The following is a 16869-nucleotide window of genomic DNA, read 5'->3' on the forward strand; positions in this document are numbered from 1 at the left end:
GCAGCTCAGCTGGGCCATGGAGGGATGGATGGTGCCCTGCTCCCTGCAGCAGAGGATGTGCGTGCCTGAGCCCTCGCACGCCACAGCTCAGCCCAGCCCTGCTAACCCCTGCTCGGGGCCTTGGGAAGCTGTAAAAATACAGGGATAAGCCCTGCTTAGGCTTGATACCCTGCAGCTCTGGCTGACCCCGGGATCAGCGAGCAGCACCGCCTGCAAGAAGGGGCTGCTGTAACCTCCAGTGAGCAAACACTTGGAAAAACAAGGTCTTTATTCTGGGAGAAGATGCGGGGGGGAGAGTCAAGCAGAAACCTTCAAATCCCTCTTATGCAACAGGCTCACAAGGAGGGGAAAAGAACTGACCACAGCATGGAGCATCCCCTGGGGCAGGAGTATCCCCAGGGGCTGGAGCATCCCCCGGGGTTGCAGCATCCCAGGGGCAGGAGCATCCCCTGGGGCAGGAGCATCCCCCGGGGCTGGAGCATCCCCTGGGGCAGGAGCATCCCCCGGGGCTGGAGCATCCCCTGGGGCAGGAGCATCCCCCGGAGCTGGAACATCCTTTGGGGCAGGAGCATCTCTTGGGGCAGGACCATCCCCTGGGGCTGGAGCATCCCCCGGGGCAGGACCATCCCCTGGGGCTGGAGCATCCCCCGGAGCAGGAGCATCCTCAGGGGCAGGAGCATCCCCCTGGGCAGGAGCATCCTCAGGGGCAGGAGCATCCCCCTGGGCAGGAGCATCCCCCGGGGCTGGAGCATCCCCCGGGGCTGGAGCATCCCCCGGGGCTGGAGCATCCCCCGGGGCAGGAGCATCCCGGGGGCTGGAGCATCCCCTGGAACAGGAGCATCCCCAGGGGCTGGAGCATCCCCCGGGGCAGGAGCATCCCCCGGGGATGGAGCATCCCTTGGGGCAGGAGCATCCCCCTGGGCAGGAGCATCCCCCGGGGCTGGAGCATCCCCCGGGGCAGGAGCATCCCTTGGGGCAGGAGCATCCCCTGGGGCTGGAGCATCCTCCGGGGCTGGAGCATCCCTGGCTGCCCCGGCAGGGACCCCCACACCAGGCAAACCCCGCTGGAGCTCCCGGCTATGGATGCAGATTTAGGTCAGGCAGCAGCAGCAGCCACAACACCAGGCAGCCGGAGCCCTGCGTGCCCGCCGGAATAAAAAAAGATAATAATAAAAGACTAAAAAAAAAAATTAAAAGGAAGAGATGCTGTTTGAGGATGCAGGGAAACAGGACTCAGACAGCCTCGGGTGTGGAACTGAGCTCGGCACTCCCAGTCCCCCTCCCCTGCTCTGGAAGCAGAATAACCCTGTTTAAATCTCCGACATCTCTGTTGGTTATTTTGGGTGCAGCCTCTCTGGGTGACCAGCTGTGCTCGGGCTGGAGTTGGGCACTGTTAGGAACACAGAACCTGGCCCTTTAGATCCTCTCAGTCAAGAGGGGTTTGTTACTACCATAGTGTCAATTTTAATAGTACTTCTCTTTTTTTTTTTTTTTTTTCCACAAGAAATCCGACCCTTGGAGTTTCAAAAGCAGGAAAGCCAGAGGACATTCCTATCTGCACCTTGATTTAATCTCAACAGTAAACCTCTGTAGCTTTATTTCTTGTAAAATAAAGCAGACAGCAAGATCCCTTTTTGAAAACTTGGGAAGTGCAGTCAAACCCAAAAACCAAGGGCAATGTGTTTGGGTTCAGGGGTCCAGCTGAGCTTTGTTAGTCCTGGGTGAGCTCAGCAGTCTGATGATGGCAGTCCCTAAATAAAGGCAAATGGAGACAGGCAAGGTTTGGTTCCCTGGTAGGAGAGAGGAGGGCTCAGCAGGAAGGTTTGGAGCAGCTGGAGAAGCTCTTACTAGAAGGAGTAAAGCAGAAGGCAGCACAAGGATGCTGTAACTCTACCAGGAAGGGGTTGTACAATGCTGGGTCGGGTTTATGAGACTCAAACTTTTGGTTTTGCTGCCTTGCAGCCCCAAGTGCCTCAGGGGAGCACCAAACAGGACAAACAGACAGCAGCTGATGTCCCATTAGGGACATTAGGGGTTAGGGACCCTGCCCTGCTGCTGTGGCACTGTCACAGTGTCCCCACCTCCCCTAGCAGGGGACACCTGCCTGGGGAACTGCTGTAACCTCTGAACAGGCAGTGACTGGTGCCTAATGGAAACAGCATTTAGCATAAATTCCACTTAATGGGAAAGTGTTTTGGTCTTTGCCAAGTGATTAAGTATATATGAAATATGCATGAAATTCTAATTTCTCCTCCTAATATGTAAGGTGCCAAATAAAGTCCAGGAGGGGAAAAGTGGAGCCAAGACAGAGCAGAGGCTGCTTGTAGCTGTAGTTAATGGAGTGAATGTTTGTAGCTTTGCTATGTATTTATTTCTTTGTTAACAGCATCTTCCAACAAATGAATGCCCTGCAGGAATGGGATGGGAAGAAGACAGCCCCTGGAGCTGCCATCTGAGAGCAGGTATGAGCTTCAGGGATGCAGCTGGAGCTGGCAGAGGGAATGTCTGGGAGCTGAGATGGAAGAGTCCTGCTGAGCCTGGAGAGGTGATGGATGTCAGGAATGGAGCAGACCTGGGTGAGTGCAGTGCTGACTCCACAGCCAGCAGCTTCCCTTCCTGTCACATCCCTCTTAGTTGCCTGTGCTCAGATTTGGAGTTTGGAGAAGGATTTTGGTTGTGGAGGTGGCTCACCCCACATGGCATGGGACAAACATGCCATGGTGCAGGCTGCCAGGGGATGAGTGACTGGCAGGGACAGCTCTCTGGAGCTGCTCTCAAGCCCTTTCCTCACCAGAGGACTCTAAATCCCAGCCTGGGAGCCCCTGCTCTGTGTGGGCAGCGTGACTTCCCCGTGCAGAAATCCCACCACTGGCTGTGGTGAGCTGCAGGAACATCGTGTGCTGGCTGACTTGTAACAGCAGTGACAAGTGACAGGACAGCATTAGGGGCTGTTCTTGGTGTCCAGGGGGCTTGGGAGCTCGCTGGGTTTGCTTTGTTGAGGATTGATGCTCCAGCTGGAGGGCTGGGACTGCAGCTCCAGCCGGGCGCTGGCGATTCCTCGGAGGTGATGTGCTGTGACAGCTCGGGGGCTGAGCTCAGTGCTGTAAAACTGAGTGCACAACAAAGATTCCTTGGGATCACTGGGGTGTTTTCCCATCCTCACAGTGGCCTACAAACAAGTGCAGTTCCCAGGGAATTTCTGGATAGTTAATAAGTTATTGCTGCTGTTTGATAAGCGGGGGTGGCAAAGAGCAAGGGTCCTGTGTGGCTGTGAGCGGCTGCTGGAACCATCCAAGTGTTGCCATCAGCTCAGATCACGGCTTCAGGGCTGCCAGGACACGTGTGGGGAAGGGGAATGGGCTAAACATTTTGTGCCCAGTAGCTGGGGGAAGCTGAAGAAAGGGTCAGAAGCAGAGCTGCTGCCTGGACAGCACAGGGCAGAAAAAGAAAAGGTGCTGTGACCGTGCTCCTCCCCATTCCAGCTCGCTGGAAGCTGCAGAGGACAAGTGCCAGGCCTTTTGTCCCCATTCCCTGTGCTCCCCCCGGCAGGGCTGACGCAAGAGCCCGGCCCCAGCGTGCCATGGGTGGCTCCTGCGCTCTGGGCACGCCGCGTTCCCCACGCTCCTGCTAAAGCTTCATTACTGCACCTTCTGCTCTGCTCCCGAGCATCTGCTCCCAGCCCTGCCATGGTATTTTAAAACACAGCCTGTGCCTGCCGTGGCGCTGCTTGTGGCTTGGACTGAAAATGCCAGGGTCTGAAATCATTGATATGAAACACGGGTGAGTCATTTCGGAGAGTGCCAGGCCCCGTGTTAATTTAGTTAATACTGAAATCATCTGCTCGCAGGGCTGTTTTCTCTCTGCCACACCACAAGAGCTCTCCCCGAGCTGTTGTTTCCAGCAGAATGGAGAAAGTAGGGGAGTAGGAGGATTGGGGTCAGGGCAGGAATCCAGAAACAATCCCAAAAAACAAGCTGGGCTCTCCTAAATTGATAGAGGGGCAGGGGTGTGATGGGAATGGAGGCTTCCCCAGCACATTTGGGAAGTGCTGATGAAATCACTTCCCCACAAGGAAGGAGGAAGGCTGCAGAAGAGGTCCAGAGTGTGCCATGAGCTTGTCATTGCAGCTCTGGAAAGCTTGAGCGATGCCCCTGGGACACCAGAGGATATGTGAGGAATCTGCTGGAGGGGAACACAATGAATAAAAACACAAATACCTCTCCCAGCCACCACAGTGCCAGGAGCAGGAACTGTGTGGCTTCCAGGGATCGAGCTGTGGCAAAAAGCAAAATGCCAGGAGTGGGGAAATTTTCTCAGGATGGCCACGAAAGACCCAGCAATGGGGAGGGTGACCTGCTAACACAAAGAAGGAGGAAAAGGACGCAGCTGGGACACGCTGTCACCACCCAGGGCACTTCCAGAAGGTTAAAGTCTGATCTGGGAGGGCTCTGCCAGGCTGGCAAAGTAGGTCAGAATTAAGTATGGTTCAATTGCGACGCGGCGTGACTGATGTGTGCGCTCCCAGGGCTGGATGGGCTCACCCTGCAGAGCCACCTCTGCCTCCCCTGAGAGCAGCAGGGCTCTCTGCCAGCTCTGCACCTTTGCACAGGGGGTTATCTGAGGGCTCCATCAGCACAGAGGGGTGGGCAGGGTCAAGGTCAAGTGGTGGGTTGATAGGAGGTCAGGTCGTAATAAATTGCCTGGAAATGATGAAAACTCAGGGCTTTATCTCAAGATGGGGTAAGTCATCAGGAAACAGGAAGGTTTTGAGCAATGATATAGTTCCCCCCAAAAGGGGAAGAGAAAGATGATGTTAGGGCAGGCACTAACTGTGGTTTAGGGGACAGGGAGGTGACAGCCACATGCAGATTATGAGCACAGGAGAGGCTCAAGCCTTCCAGTGACAGCAGTGACAAGAAGTGGCTGCCACAGGAGCCACCAGCCCTCAGAGATGTGTTTTGTCCCAGCATGGTTTAAGGCAAAGATTTCTTGTGAGCTGTGTGCTTTAGGGGGTGGCTTTAGATAAACCCTTTCCAAAGAAGGGGGAGGAATGTCTGCAGGTAAATGTTAGACATGTCTTAGCAGTGTAAATGCTCTCATAACTCCCCTCTCCCCCTCAGGACCAGCAGACCCAACCTGGGCTCCTGCCCCAGCATTTTCCTTTTTGTCTGCCACAAAATGACACAACACTGGCTGCACACCCATCCCCAGGGTCACCCTCAGCCCTGCACACACACAGGCAGCCACAGGGACAGTTTCTCTCTCCTATGTTTGTTACAGTCCATGTGGCTCGTGGCTGGTTCACACCCAGCAGCCAGGATTTATGTGGGATGGTGGGGAGGTTCCATGGAAATGGAAAATGCTGGAGCCAGGCCCTGTTTCCAGGTCTGAGCAGGGCTGTGTAGGCAGAGCACAGAGGTTGTGAGGGGACAGGAGGGTGGGTGGCAGAGCAGCCCCTGTGCTGGTGGCTCGTGCCAGGAGCAGGAGGGCAGGGTGAGGTGCCCTGCTTGTGGAAGGGGTTCAGGGAGCCCTGCTGGCCCTGAGGATGAAGTTTTCGTGCCCTGGGGATGCTTCTCTGCTGTCAAAGTCCTGCTTCAAACAGTCTGTCCATTGTAACCCTCACCAACAATCGCACAGAGGTGAGGGCTGCGCACGGGAACAAAACCTGCTCTGTCTCAAAGCTGACAGGCTCCAGAGTCGGGCATTGGTCTCCTGATTGCTGCTGCTTCAGAGGCAGAAAAAACAAGGAAAAGCCACAGAGGGGGTTAAGCTGCTGCTCCTGTTATTTGGTGATGTTCCTGGGAAGTTTTGCTGCAGCCTGCCCAGCAAGGATGCGATCAGCAGTGAGGGTCCAGATAGAAATCCAAGTATCATCCTGTGCTTGTGCTTTGGTGTCCAAGGCAAGAGGGCTCTGACAGTGCTGAGTAAGCTGAGTTTGGCTCCTGAGGAGCTCCAAAGGGTTTGGATGTTCTTCCCCTGCTCGGTTCCAGACAGAGCGACGCGTCCCTGCTCTGCTCCCCTGATGACATCACCCACACCAGCAAACCCTGCCTTCCCCAGCCCTGAGCTGAGCCTGGCCTCTCAGCTGTCCCACCAGCCTGCTTCAGGGCCACAGCAGAGAGCCAGGCACGGACAGGGAGCTTTGGGGCACGAGCCAGTGCGTAGCATATGGCCAAGTGACCTGCCAAAGGCACGGGAGCGGGATGTGTCCCAGATCAGGGACTGCAGTGACACGGCACAGGGATGCTCGCTCCAAGCACTGCCCCTTATGCTGATGGCCCTGAGAGAGCAGTGCTTTGGCTGCACGGTTTTCTGCTGGTTTTGGAGTGCCACAGAGCTGGGGGAGGGGGGTCACGGGGATTGTTGGGTGCTTGTGACCAGGCACGAGACCCCTGAGCACGGCTTTTCCGGCTTCCCAGGCATTAGGAACTTGTGTGGTCAGATCTGTAACCCAGCCTAGGACACACGGGCTCCCTCTTGTCCCCTTTATAAAAGCAGAGCTCTGATTTAAAGCGCTGTAGCATTTGGGAGAACTCAGAAATGTTGTTTAGTGATGAGCAACTCCTCTTGGTGACACAGCTGGACTGTAAAATCTGTGTTCCTGCCCCAAAGCAGAGGAAGGAACGGGTGCTGTGTGCCCTGCTGCCAGTGAGAGCAGCTCCATTCCCCAGGCAAATCCCCTCTGGAAGCTTGAGGCAATGAGAAAAGCCCAAACAGTGACAAACTGTTGAACTCCCACTGCTTTCTTATTATCCTGTCCTGGACAGTGACAGGGTTACTGCACACTCCTGGGTCTGCAGCTCTGTGTGCAGGTGACAGGGACACTCCTGCCACAGCAGCTCTCTACCTGCCAGGTGGGCTGGACAGAAGGCACAGGGAGACAGAAGGGAAAGTGCCACCAATGTCTTGCCGTGGAAAAGAGACAAGTGTCATGTTTTCTTCTAAAATGGGGTAGCTGTGTTATGCTAAAAACAGCCAAACGCTGAGGAGGTAGAGGAGGCGAAGCAGATTTTCAAGGGGAGGAGGAACAGCTTTTCCCTAAACAAGGGAACAGAAGGGCTTTAGGAACAGCACCAGCCCTATGTGTGCCCCTCCAGCAGCTCCAGGGCCAGCCCTGCCTCGACAGCAGCTCCTTCTCATCCTACAAGTAGCAAAAAGGGGAAATTATAAAGCACTATCCAAGGATGGTGGAAAGGCAGATGTCACTGAAGGCTCAAAGCCTCTCCTCAAGTGTGCTGTGTCCCTCCGTGGGCTGGTGGGGACCCATCAGCATTTTGGGCACGTGATGGGGACACAGCAGTGTCAGCAAAGAGGATCAAGTAGGGCAGCGAAGTGCAGACAGCATGTGAGTACATAAAAAAAAAAGTGGAGCCTTTAAAAGGCTGAAGCTTTCGGCAGCCGAAAGTCCAAGTGCCATTTGTCATCACCACCCAAAAGAGATGGAAAAGAAGGGGTGAGGGGGAGCCTTCACGGTCCTGGCAGCGAGCTTGCCAGTGAATTGAGCCTACTTTCAGAAATAGCAGTTTCTGTGTCTTCCTGCCATGAGCAACTCCGCTCCCCTTCTTTCCCAAGGCTCGGTGGAGGATCCTTGGACAGCCAGGCGGGGAAGGACACGGTGCCTCACCGATAGCCATGTCCTCCCCGCCGTCACTCCCCTGCCCGGCTGCTCAGGGCGAGCATCCCTGCGGGAATCGCGCTCCTCTCCCCATCGCGGCGGGGATGCCCGGCCCCAATCCCTGCCCTTGGCTGCTCCCTCCGGGAGCGCATCGCGCCGGCACCGAGCCCGCGGCTCCCACCGAGAGCACCGCGAACGTGACCGCGGCGAGCGGCTCCGGGGGCTGCGGGGGCTGCGGGCACAGCTCGGGGCACAGCAGAGCTCGGGGCACAGCAAAGCTGCGACCCCCGCTCCGAGCCTTCCTTTCCTTCCCTCCCCAGGCGGGACGCGGGGAAGGATGGGGAGCGGGCGGTGATGGACGGAGGTGATGCCGGTTCCCCCTGCCCGCCCCGCAGCGCTCACCTGTCCGTACACCTGGATGGGCTCGGGCGGGCGCGGCGCGGCGCGGCGGCCCCGCGGGGGCTCGGCGGGGGCTGCGGGGGCCGGCGGCGCTCGGAGCAGCAGCAGCGGCGGCGAGCGGGACCCCGCGGCCGGCGGCAGCGGCAGCAGCAGCAGCGGCAGGAGCGGCAGCAGGCGGCGGGGGAGCGGGCAGGCACGGCCGGCCCCGCCGGAGCTCCGTGTCGCCATGTTCGTGCCGCCGGGGCCGGGCGGAGCGGAGCCGAGCCGAGCGGGGCCGGGAGGAGCGGCAGCCGCGCCGCCGCCCGGAGAGAATGTGCATGGGCAGCGCTGCTGCTGAGCCCCCCCGCCGCTCCCCCGGGCAGCCGTGCTCCGGCCCCCTCCCCTCTTCTCGCTCTTTTCCTTCTTCTTCTCGCCTTTTCCTCCCTCTCCGTGTTTTTCGCCCTCTGCGGAGGATGCCCGAGGAGGGGGAGTGAGGTAAGTTGTGGTTGATGGCTGTGGTTCGTTTTTTAAAGGTCGGGGTCCCTCCTCGTGGCTCCTCTCCCTGCCCTTTCTCCTCTTCGTGTTCCTCTGCCTCTCCGGGGGATGCTCGGGTGCCCGTTGAGATGGAGTGGAATAAGAAGTTCAGGTTAATTTCTGTGGAATGGAGTAAAGAGAAATTAATCAAGTTGAAAGGAGAGAGAGTGAATGGAAGGAAATTGTGCTGAAATAAACGAAACTGTTTAGGAGCTTGTGGAGGGGCAAAGGGGAAAGGCTTGAAACTGGTAAAGAGCAGGGTTAGATTAGATGTTGGGAAGAAATTCTTCCCTGTGAGGGTGATGAGCCCTGGCACAGGGTGCCCAGAGCAGCTGTGGCTGCCCCTGGACCCCTGGAATTGTCCAAGACTGGGTTGGATGGGCCTTGGAGCAGCCTGGGACAGTGGAAGGTGTCCCAGCCCATGGCAGGGGTTGGAACTGGGTGAGCTTTAAGATCCTTTCCAACCCAAACCATTCTGGGATTCTATAAAACAAACCCAAATGAAAGCATTGCAGCTGCTTCTCTCTGGGGAATGAGTGAGGTTTTCCCCCCCAAAAAAACAAACCTCATTTTTCCTCCCACTTCCATCTTGCAGGTGTGTCCTCAGCCTGGGATGTGGGCCTAAAACATCCCAGGATTAGATGGTGAGGTTTGGTAGAATCACAGTGCTGTGAACCATAAAATCATGGTACAGGCTCAGGTCCTTGCTGCTGGGTGTGATGAAGAGCTGGGTCTGCTTCTGGATGGGAAGGTGAAGGTGTGGATGGATGTCAAGAGGAAAAGCTGCAAAAGGTTTGGTGACAGATTTCCCCCTGGTATGCTTCTGGCAGCCCTCAGTCTTTATCTCAGCTTGTGTCATCTTTTTTACCTGGGCAGAGTTGGGAAGGTGAGCGAGACGTGGTGGGAGTGGGAAGTCAGAGACCCTGAGGGTCTCTCCAGGACCTTCTGCCCCCTCTCCCACCCAGGGCAGGTGGGTTTGTTTTGAAGCCAGTGCTGTGTGCTTCCCACAGAACACTTGGCATAAGTAACATGCCCATAACTCACCAAAGTGCAGGGGATGATGCTTGGTTGGTTATGCAGGGACAGCACAGGACGGATGCCAGTGGCCACAGCTCTGATTTATTGAGGGAGCTGGACTCCCAGGTGTGGGGATTGCTGCCCTGGTCACTGTGCTTCCTTTCAGAGAGCAATTTGTGCCATCCCTGCCTGGGGCTCCTGCTATTAAGGCAAGTGGAAAAGGGGGAGCAAGGATTTGAGGCAGGAGATTCAAATGACACTGGGAGAGGACAGGAAAGTTGAGCTGTGCCTGGTGCTCAGCCCCAGCTTGTCTCTGTAAGCCAGAGCTGGTTTTTTTAGGCACAATCTTGCTGCTAAGAAATGGCTCAGCCTCTTGTATCTCTGAGAACACACTGATGGCTTTCATCCCCTCTGCCTCATATGCACCTTTCCAGCATTCCCATCAAGAAAATGGATGTGGCCCAGCAGTGAAGGAATGAGAGCCTATAAATCCCATGGACAGCCCCAAGGCAATCTTGCTCCCCCTTTTCCACTTGCCTTAATAGCAGGAATGTTGTCCAGAGCTTTCCCCGAGGTGCTTTCACCTAGAAACCCAGTTAGTGTGTTTCAGTTATCGGGTCCATACAATTATAAGCCCTCCTAATGAAGCTTTTAGAGGTCTTGGCTCACAGCAATGTCCCCCTGGAGGACACGAGGTCACCGTGGGTATGGGCAGAGTCACTGAGGGAGTTCTGTTGTGTGGGAATCCCTGCAGCCAGCTGCTCTCTAGGCCAGATGAGAAAGACTCAAAAAAGATCCAGAGGTGAGGAATAAAATAAGAAATAGGAGGGAATGAGGAAGTACCTTTGCTGAGGTGCTAAATGGAGGGAAATGGTGTTTGAGGGGGTTTGCTGTCTCTTTTCCAGCTCTGGTCCCTGTCCCCCTGTGAGCTCCCTGTGGTGGGCACAGAGAGAGCTTTAGGGTGAACCCAGCCTTGGTAAATGCTCACAGATGAATGGCTCTTTCTTTGTGCAGGGAAACACACGTTTCCCCTGCCAAGGTATTTTTTGTTTCTTGAAAAGAGACGCAAAGGGGAGAGGGGAACAGTGCAGAGTTTATTTTAAGGCCCATCTGGATTTCATCAGCAGCAAAAGCTGTGAACTCCAAGAGCAAGGTGAGGAGCCCCTGCCCCCCTGGTTTTCCTTCCCCTCTTCCTTGAGACCTTCCCCTGTTTCAGCTTTAGAGGTCCCAGAGGGTGTGGGGGACTGAGGGGCTGGAGCAGCCATTCCCCACAAAGCCTCACTGAGAGAGTAAAGCTGCTTAAAGGAACCATTGCTTGTTGCTGGCGTTGAATTGGGGAGCAAAACAGGAGCCAAAGGCAGCACTCTACCCATGGCATTGGTGTCAGAGCCTTCCTCAGAGGAGGATGATGGTTGTAGGGTGTCCTGCAGGGCTCAGGGCTGGGTCAGAGGCACCCAGTTGTTGCATTCACACAGCAGGGGTCACTTTGTGTGCTGGGGTCTCTCTGAGGATGGTGTTCAGTGCAGGATGTGTGGCACAGCATCGTGGGGGGGTGACAGGAGGGAAGGGAATGCTCTGTGTGCAGTGGGACAGGAAGGCTATTGCAGACAAATCAGCAGGAAAGGCTCTGATGTCAGGAAAAGCATGAGGAATGGGGTCCCTGGAGCAGGGACACCCCCTGTGTGTCCTCGAAGAGAGGTAGCACGGCAGAGCCCCAGGCTGGGGAATGAGGAGGAGGAGGAGGAGGAGGAGGAAGGGCATCCACGCAGGTGCAGCTCCAGCCATGGCTGTCCTGAGCAACATCCCCATCTTGTGGCAACAGCAGCATCAGGGGACCAGAGCCAGAGCTGCTGCTCTGAGCTACAGTGGCCCAAGGCCACCGTGGGGGACGTGTCCTGTGCCAGCAGCCTTGGCACAGCGTGTGTGACCAGCAGGACACGATCTGCCCGTGCCTGGGCACCGGGGGGATGCACATCCATCCTGCTGGGAATGCTGGGTGTCCAGCAGAGCAGGGAGGGAGCACTGGGCACCAGCAGTGAGGTCATTTCATCCTAGGACTTTACTGCCCTGGTGTCACTGTCTGTCCTGAAGCTGCCCAGGACGGGCTGCACAGGCACTGGGCTCAGCTTAGGGGGAAGGATGGGCTCATGAGAAGTCTGGGGCTTTTCCCAAGGGTCTCATGGGGATTGGGAATCAGGCTGACTGTGATGTCACTGTGTTTGATCTGGGCTGTGCCTTGACCTTAGGCAGTGCTCAAGGCCCCAGGTTAATCAGCAAACAGAGGTCAGGGGTGCTGTGCACATGGGGAGAGCAAGTTGGGATGGGCAGGTGAAAAGGTGAAAGCAGAGTGTGACTGTGCTGGCAGGACATGGGACAGGTGCCCCTTGTGCTCAGCAGGTGCCACAGGGGTGGTGTCCCCCTGCCAGGGGACAGCTGAGGCTGGGTGAGGAGCAGAGGGGCTGTCCCCACAGCAAGGGACTCAGAGAAGGGCCTCCCTCCATGCCCAGTAAGGGCAGCAGGGCTCCAGTGACTGGTGACACTGGGGAACCAGGGAATGGGAAAGCACAGGATTCCTCCTAAGGAGGTTTGGGGCACTGGAGGTGGCTCTGGCCACTCTGTATTTTGTCCATCTTCTGCTGTTTTGGCCCAAATTTGGTGCCAGCACAGCACAGGTCTGTGACAAGCCCCTCACGGGTTTGCTGCCCCAGGAGACTTTGCATGAGCCAGGGAGAAGGGAGCAAACAGCAGCCAAATTGGCAATTGAGATTTATTGAACATGGATCAACCCCAGAGGCGGGGTTACCAGATTTCAGCAGGAAAAACACAGCCCTTAAGGGAGGAAGCTGGCCACGAACCCTTGAGTGAGGAGAAGCTCCTGCCCCTCACATCTGGGTGCCTTTTCCTCCTCCCTTCCCCCTCGTGTTCTCAGGGAGCTCGAGAGACCCACAAAACTCAAAGCACATCTCTGTCCTACAGGCATGATGTTTCCATGGGACATCCCAAGAGGAAGGAGGCTGAGTGCAAGAAGTCCCACCAAGGGAGCCATGAGAGGAAGCCACACCACCTCCAAAAGGTAGGCTTTTCTTCCAAAATACAGCTCATCCCAATGGACACCATGATGGGAACCATGAATCGTCAACAAAGGAGCGCAGCAGTGGAACAAAGACCCTGCCACGAGTCACGTTAATTTGTGCCAAATTACTGTTCTATTTGTGCCATGTTATTCCTCTTGTAAATCATCAGCACAGCACTAAAGCAGCGCAGGGAGCTTAGCAGAGATCCAGAGGGAGCTGGGAGGGGAAGCAGTAGGAGAAGCAGGGCAGATCTGTGGTGTGGAGCACCACCACCGTTTTGGGACCGGGGCAGGCTCGGACGCTCACCAAAAATCACCCCACGCTGGTCACGTCATCAGGGACAGGGGCTCTTTGTCCGTGGTAAACAGTCTTGGGTGGCTGGTGAGGAATGGGACAAGACCCAGCCAGAGAAGGGACACACTTGGAGGAAGCCTAGTCAGTCTTGGAGGCCACGGCGCCGTTGGACACCGCTGGGTCTTTCTTGGAGGCCACGACGCCGTTGGACGCTCCCGCCTCTTTCTCTCGCAGCTTGCGCAAGTAATCGTGGGGGCCTTTTCCTTCAAAGGACGTGGGGCTCTTGTAAGAGCCACCAATCTTGTCCCAGAGGGTGAAATACTGCCCGTAGTTGTAGTCGAAGTACAGGTGGTGGTCGGTGTGGTGGGCAGAGCCGTTGATGACGTGGCGCAGCAGCCGCGGCACGCGGTAATCGCCGTCGTGGATGGAGATGGTCCAGACGTTGACGAAGATGTAGAGGCCCAGGTAGGTGACTTTGTGCAGGGGGAACAGGAAGGGGTACACGTGGTAGGGCAGGCTCTGCATGAAGCCATCCACGGGGTGGAAGGCGTGGCTGGCGAAGGGCGTGGCGATCTTCCACAGGTGGTGGGGCTTGTGGAAGCGCTGCGGGGACAGGGCGCTGTCAGTCAGGCTGGGCCCTTCTAGAAGGTCCCCCCAGGCAGATTCATGGCCCCAAGGGATGCTGTCTGGGCCATCAGCACCCAAACTGAGAGGGGGATGTGAGTCCTAAAAGGCTCTCAGCTCCCATCACATGGTGATGCCTTGTTCAGCAATTCCCACCCCAGCATGCATTCCCTGGAAATGTCACCAGAGCAGGACAAGGACTCTTATCCAGAGCCCCCTGTCCTGTCCCATACCTTGTAGAACAGCTTGTGGTGGAGCCCACGGTGTATCCAGTAGATGCCCATGTCAGTGAAGAAGAGGAAGGACAGCATGCTGAGGAAGACACCAGACCAGCCTGGAGGGGGACAGGGTTGTTAGAGGTGGCACATGCGGGTATCAGGAGGCTGTGAGCGTCTCCACAGTGACCCTCATGGTGGGAGACACGTCTGAGTCATGTCAGGGTCTGCCCCATTGAAGTGAGAGCGTCAGGCTGTCCCCTGTGACTCAGGGAAAGGTGCTGGGAGCCGTGCCCAGGAGGGTGGAGTGTGTCAGGCAGGGGGACACAAGCCTGAGGGAGGGCGTATGGGTGCCTCCCCTAAACAGAACCTGGGTTTTTGGCTGACAGCCTGGCACAGGAGGCACCCAGGAGCATTTCTCGGGGTTGTCATTGGGAGAAATGGGGGCTGAGGGAGGTGACCCAGGTGGGGACAGGACACTGCTGTGGCAGGGGGTGCAGGGAGGTCACTCACCATACGGGGAGTCCTCGATGTTGTCGTAGAGTTTGCTGTAGCCCCGCACCTCGGCGAAGAACAGAGCGACAGTGGGGACACTGATCCACGGCAGGGAGCGCACGGCGTAGGCGATCTCCCGGCTCACCTGGTTCTGTGGGGTGTGACAAGAGGGGTCAGGGGCACAGGGGACATCTCCTGGATCACCTGGTTCTGTGGGGTGTGACAAGAGGGGTCAGGGACACAGGGGACATCTCCTGGATCACCTGGTTCTGTGGGGTGTGACAAGAGGGGTCAGGGACACAGGGGACATCTCCTGGCTCACCTGGTTCTATGGGGTGTGACAAGAGGGGTCAGGGACACAGGGGACATCTGGCTCAACTGGTCCTGTGGGGTGTGACAAGAGGGGTCAGGGGCACAGGGGACATCTCCTGGATCACCTGGTTCTGTGGGGTGTGACAAGAGGGGTCAGGGACACAGGGGACATCTGGCTCAACTGGTTCTGTGGGGTGTGACAACAGGGCCCAGGGGCACAGGGGACATCTGAGTGCCCCAATGCCCCATCTTGGCCACCCCTTTTTCATGGCATCTGTGCCATGCTGGGACACAGGGCACTGCTCATATGGGGACAGCTGTGCTTGGGGCAGGGCAGGGCTCACACCCTGGTTTAGGGGATTGTGGCACTTGTGGTCAGGGATGATCAAGGCTGAGAGAGGTGGATGTGACAGCGGGGACAGCCCGTGCCACAGCAGGCAGGTGACATTTGGAATGGACAAGAGGACAGCGAAGAGGACACTGCCATGCAGGGTGAGGAGTCAGCAAGGCGCACGCACCTCTAGGAACTGGGGATGTTTCTTGAGCTCGTGGTCGAAGATGAAGTAGTAGCTGAGGGTGCCGAAGAGCAGGTAGAGGGCGAGGGCCCCCAGGTTGGTGATGACAAAAAGGCTGAGCAGCTGGCGGCACGGCTCGTCCTCGGGCCACCCCGCCGGGTACACGTAGGGGGTCAGCAGGTGCCGGTCCGCGGCTTCCAGCACCAGATCCATGGTGGCTCCTGCAGGAACCAGAGCTGTGTGACTGCTCGGAGATGTCCCTCCCCAGCGCACAGGGCAGGGGGGTGGCAGGGTGGGATGCTGTCCTGAGAGGCAAACCTGGGACATGCAGCTGTGGGTGTAAAGCAAGGAGGGGGGGACTCGCTAATTCTGTTGCTGTAAGAGGGGGCACTTGTGACAGGGACAGCGGGCTGTGGGTGGCACCGGGACGGGTGACAGCGGCATGCGGGTCTGGGGTGCAAAACCCCTTCTGGGGCAGCACAGCGGGCGCCGGGCTGCGTGCCGTGCCCTGCGGGGGCGATCCCGCAGCAATCCCCGGCTGGCAGGGGGGTGGCCATGGGAGGGCACAGGTGGCACAGGCGCCGCAGGTGGCACGGCCAGCGGCGGGGACGCACCCGCGGGCTGCGGGGAGCGGGGGCCATGCCGGCGGTGTCCCCCCCGTCCGTGACCCCATGTCGCGATACCCCCACCCCGTACCCCGAGCCCCGTGTCCCGTTACCTGCCCGGGGTCCCGGAGCGGCGCGGGGCGGGGGCGGGGCCAAGCGGTAGCGCCACGTGACGTCACCGGCGGAAGGGCTCGCGCCACCTCGGGCGGTGACGTCAGTGCGCTAAAAGGGGCGGAGCCATGCGCTGGAGGCGTAGCCATTGGCTGGGGCGTGTTTGGGGGCGTGGTTTTGGTGGGTGTGGCCGGGGATGGGGCGGGGCCTGGCGGTGGGCGGAGCTGCGGTCCGTGCGGGTCCTGCTCTGGAATTGTCCCGCTGCTGTCCCATCGCTGGCCGTGCCCGGGGACATCCCTGGTGCCACCGCGGCTTGGGAGGGACCTTGGAGCCCGTGGTTTCACCCTCTGCAGGGCGGGGACACCTCCCGCTGTCCCAGGGCCTTGGACATTCCCAGGGATGCAGGGACAGCCACAGCTTCTCCTCGCGGATAGTTCGTAACGCTGTTTATTTTAATTATGAGTTTTTATTCTATTCCCCACCTCCCCCGCAGGTGCCTCTGAAACAGCTTTTAGCTCCAGACTCACCTCCTGTATGCCACTCCAATTTCCCTGAGTTGAGTTTTTTCCTGGGTTTTTTCCTGAGTTTTCTCCTCTTTCCTAGTTTCCTAGTTCTGGGACTCCAGAATATTCCATTTTTTTGATGCACATTTTTATCCATCTGGGGCAGATGCAGGATATTGATGTGGAAAGAAGGTGAGGGGAAAAAATCCATAATTGCTCAATGAGGAAATCCTGTGCAGAACTTTGATTCCTTCTGGAATCATCTCTATTTAAGCATGAGAATAAAATGGTTTTAGGCTCAGCTGAGGGAAATATTTGTTCTGAGTTAAAAGAAAAAGTGTCACATAACTATTATTTCTCAATAAAAAATATTTTAAATCAGGCTTGTTTGCTCTTCTTATTAGAACATAGAGACATTTTTATTGGCTTTGATACAAGTGTGGCTTCCGCCAAAATAAGTGGGGTTTTTTTATGGGGTGATGTTCAAAATGTGGGGTGAAAGTCTGAGGCAGAGGATGACTTAAATCCTAAACTCAGTGTGGAAATCTGGATGGATGGAGGCTCTGAGCAGAGCTGA

General features: G+C 57.0%; 2 protein-coding genes across 3 annotated transcripts in view; both read right to left on the reverse strand.

Annotated features, from left to right (window-relative positions):
* Positions 1–8089, reverse strand: part of SORL1 (sortilin related receptor 1) — a 45744-nt gene extending 37655 nt beyond the window's left edge. Inside the window, exon 1 of one of the 2 annotated variants that reach the window (XM_033081601.2) lies at positions 8018–8089. The gene's annotated coding sequence lies outside the window, so the exon portion shown is untranslated. The remainder of the gene's footprint in view (positions 1–8017) is intronic. The other variant, XM_033081602.2, reaches the window with a different exon arrangement.
* A 4204-nt stretch (positions 8090–12293) lies between these two features.
* Positions 12294–15897, reverse strand: SC5D (sterol-C5-desaturase). Its single transcript, XM_033081873.1, has 5 exons — positions 15792–15897; positions 15077–15294; positions 14265–14397; positions 13770–13870; positions 12294–13515 (listed from the first exon to the last, which is right to left on the reverse strand). Exons 2-5 carry the CDS (start codon positions 15284–15286, stop codon positions 13051–13053), a joined length of 909 nt encoding a protein of 302 aa, XP_032937764.1. The 5' UTR covers positions 15287–15294; positions 15792–15897; the 3' UTR covers positions 12294–13050.
* Positions 15898–16869: the final 972 nt, after the last annotated feature.

Source organism: Catharus ustulatus, chromosome 28, assembly GCF_009819885.2.
Source record: "Catharus ustulatus isolate bCatUst1 chromosome 28, bCatUst1.pri.v2, whole genome shotgun sequence".
Taxonomy (NCBI): domain Eukaryota; kingdom Metazoa; phylum Chordata; class Aves; order Passeriformes; family Turdidae; genus Catharus; species Catharus ustulatus.

Excerpts from the sequence above, each read along its gene's own strand:
- SC5D (XM_033081873.1), bottom strand. The coding sequence starts at position 15,286 with ATGGATCTGGTGCTGGAAGCCGCGGACCGGCACCTGCTGACCCCCTAC. Across the intron at positions 14,398-15,076 it reads AACATCCCCAGTTCCTAGAG|AACCAGGTGAGCCGGGAGAT; the intron begins GTGCGTGCGCCT and ends CACACCCCACAG. Across the intron at positions 13,871-14,264 it reads CATCGAGGACTCCCCGTATG|GCTGGTCTGGTGTCTTCCTC; the intron begins GTGAGTGACCTC and ends GTCCCCCTCCAG.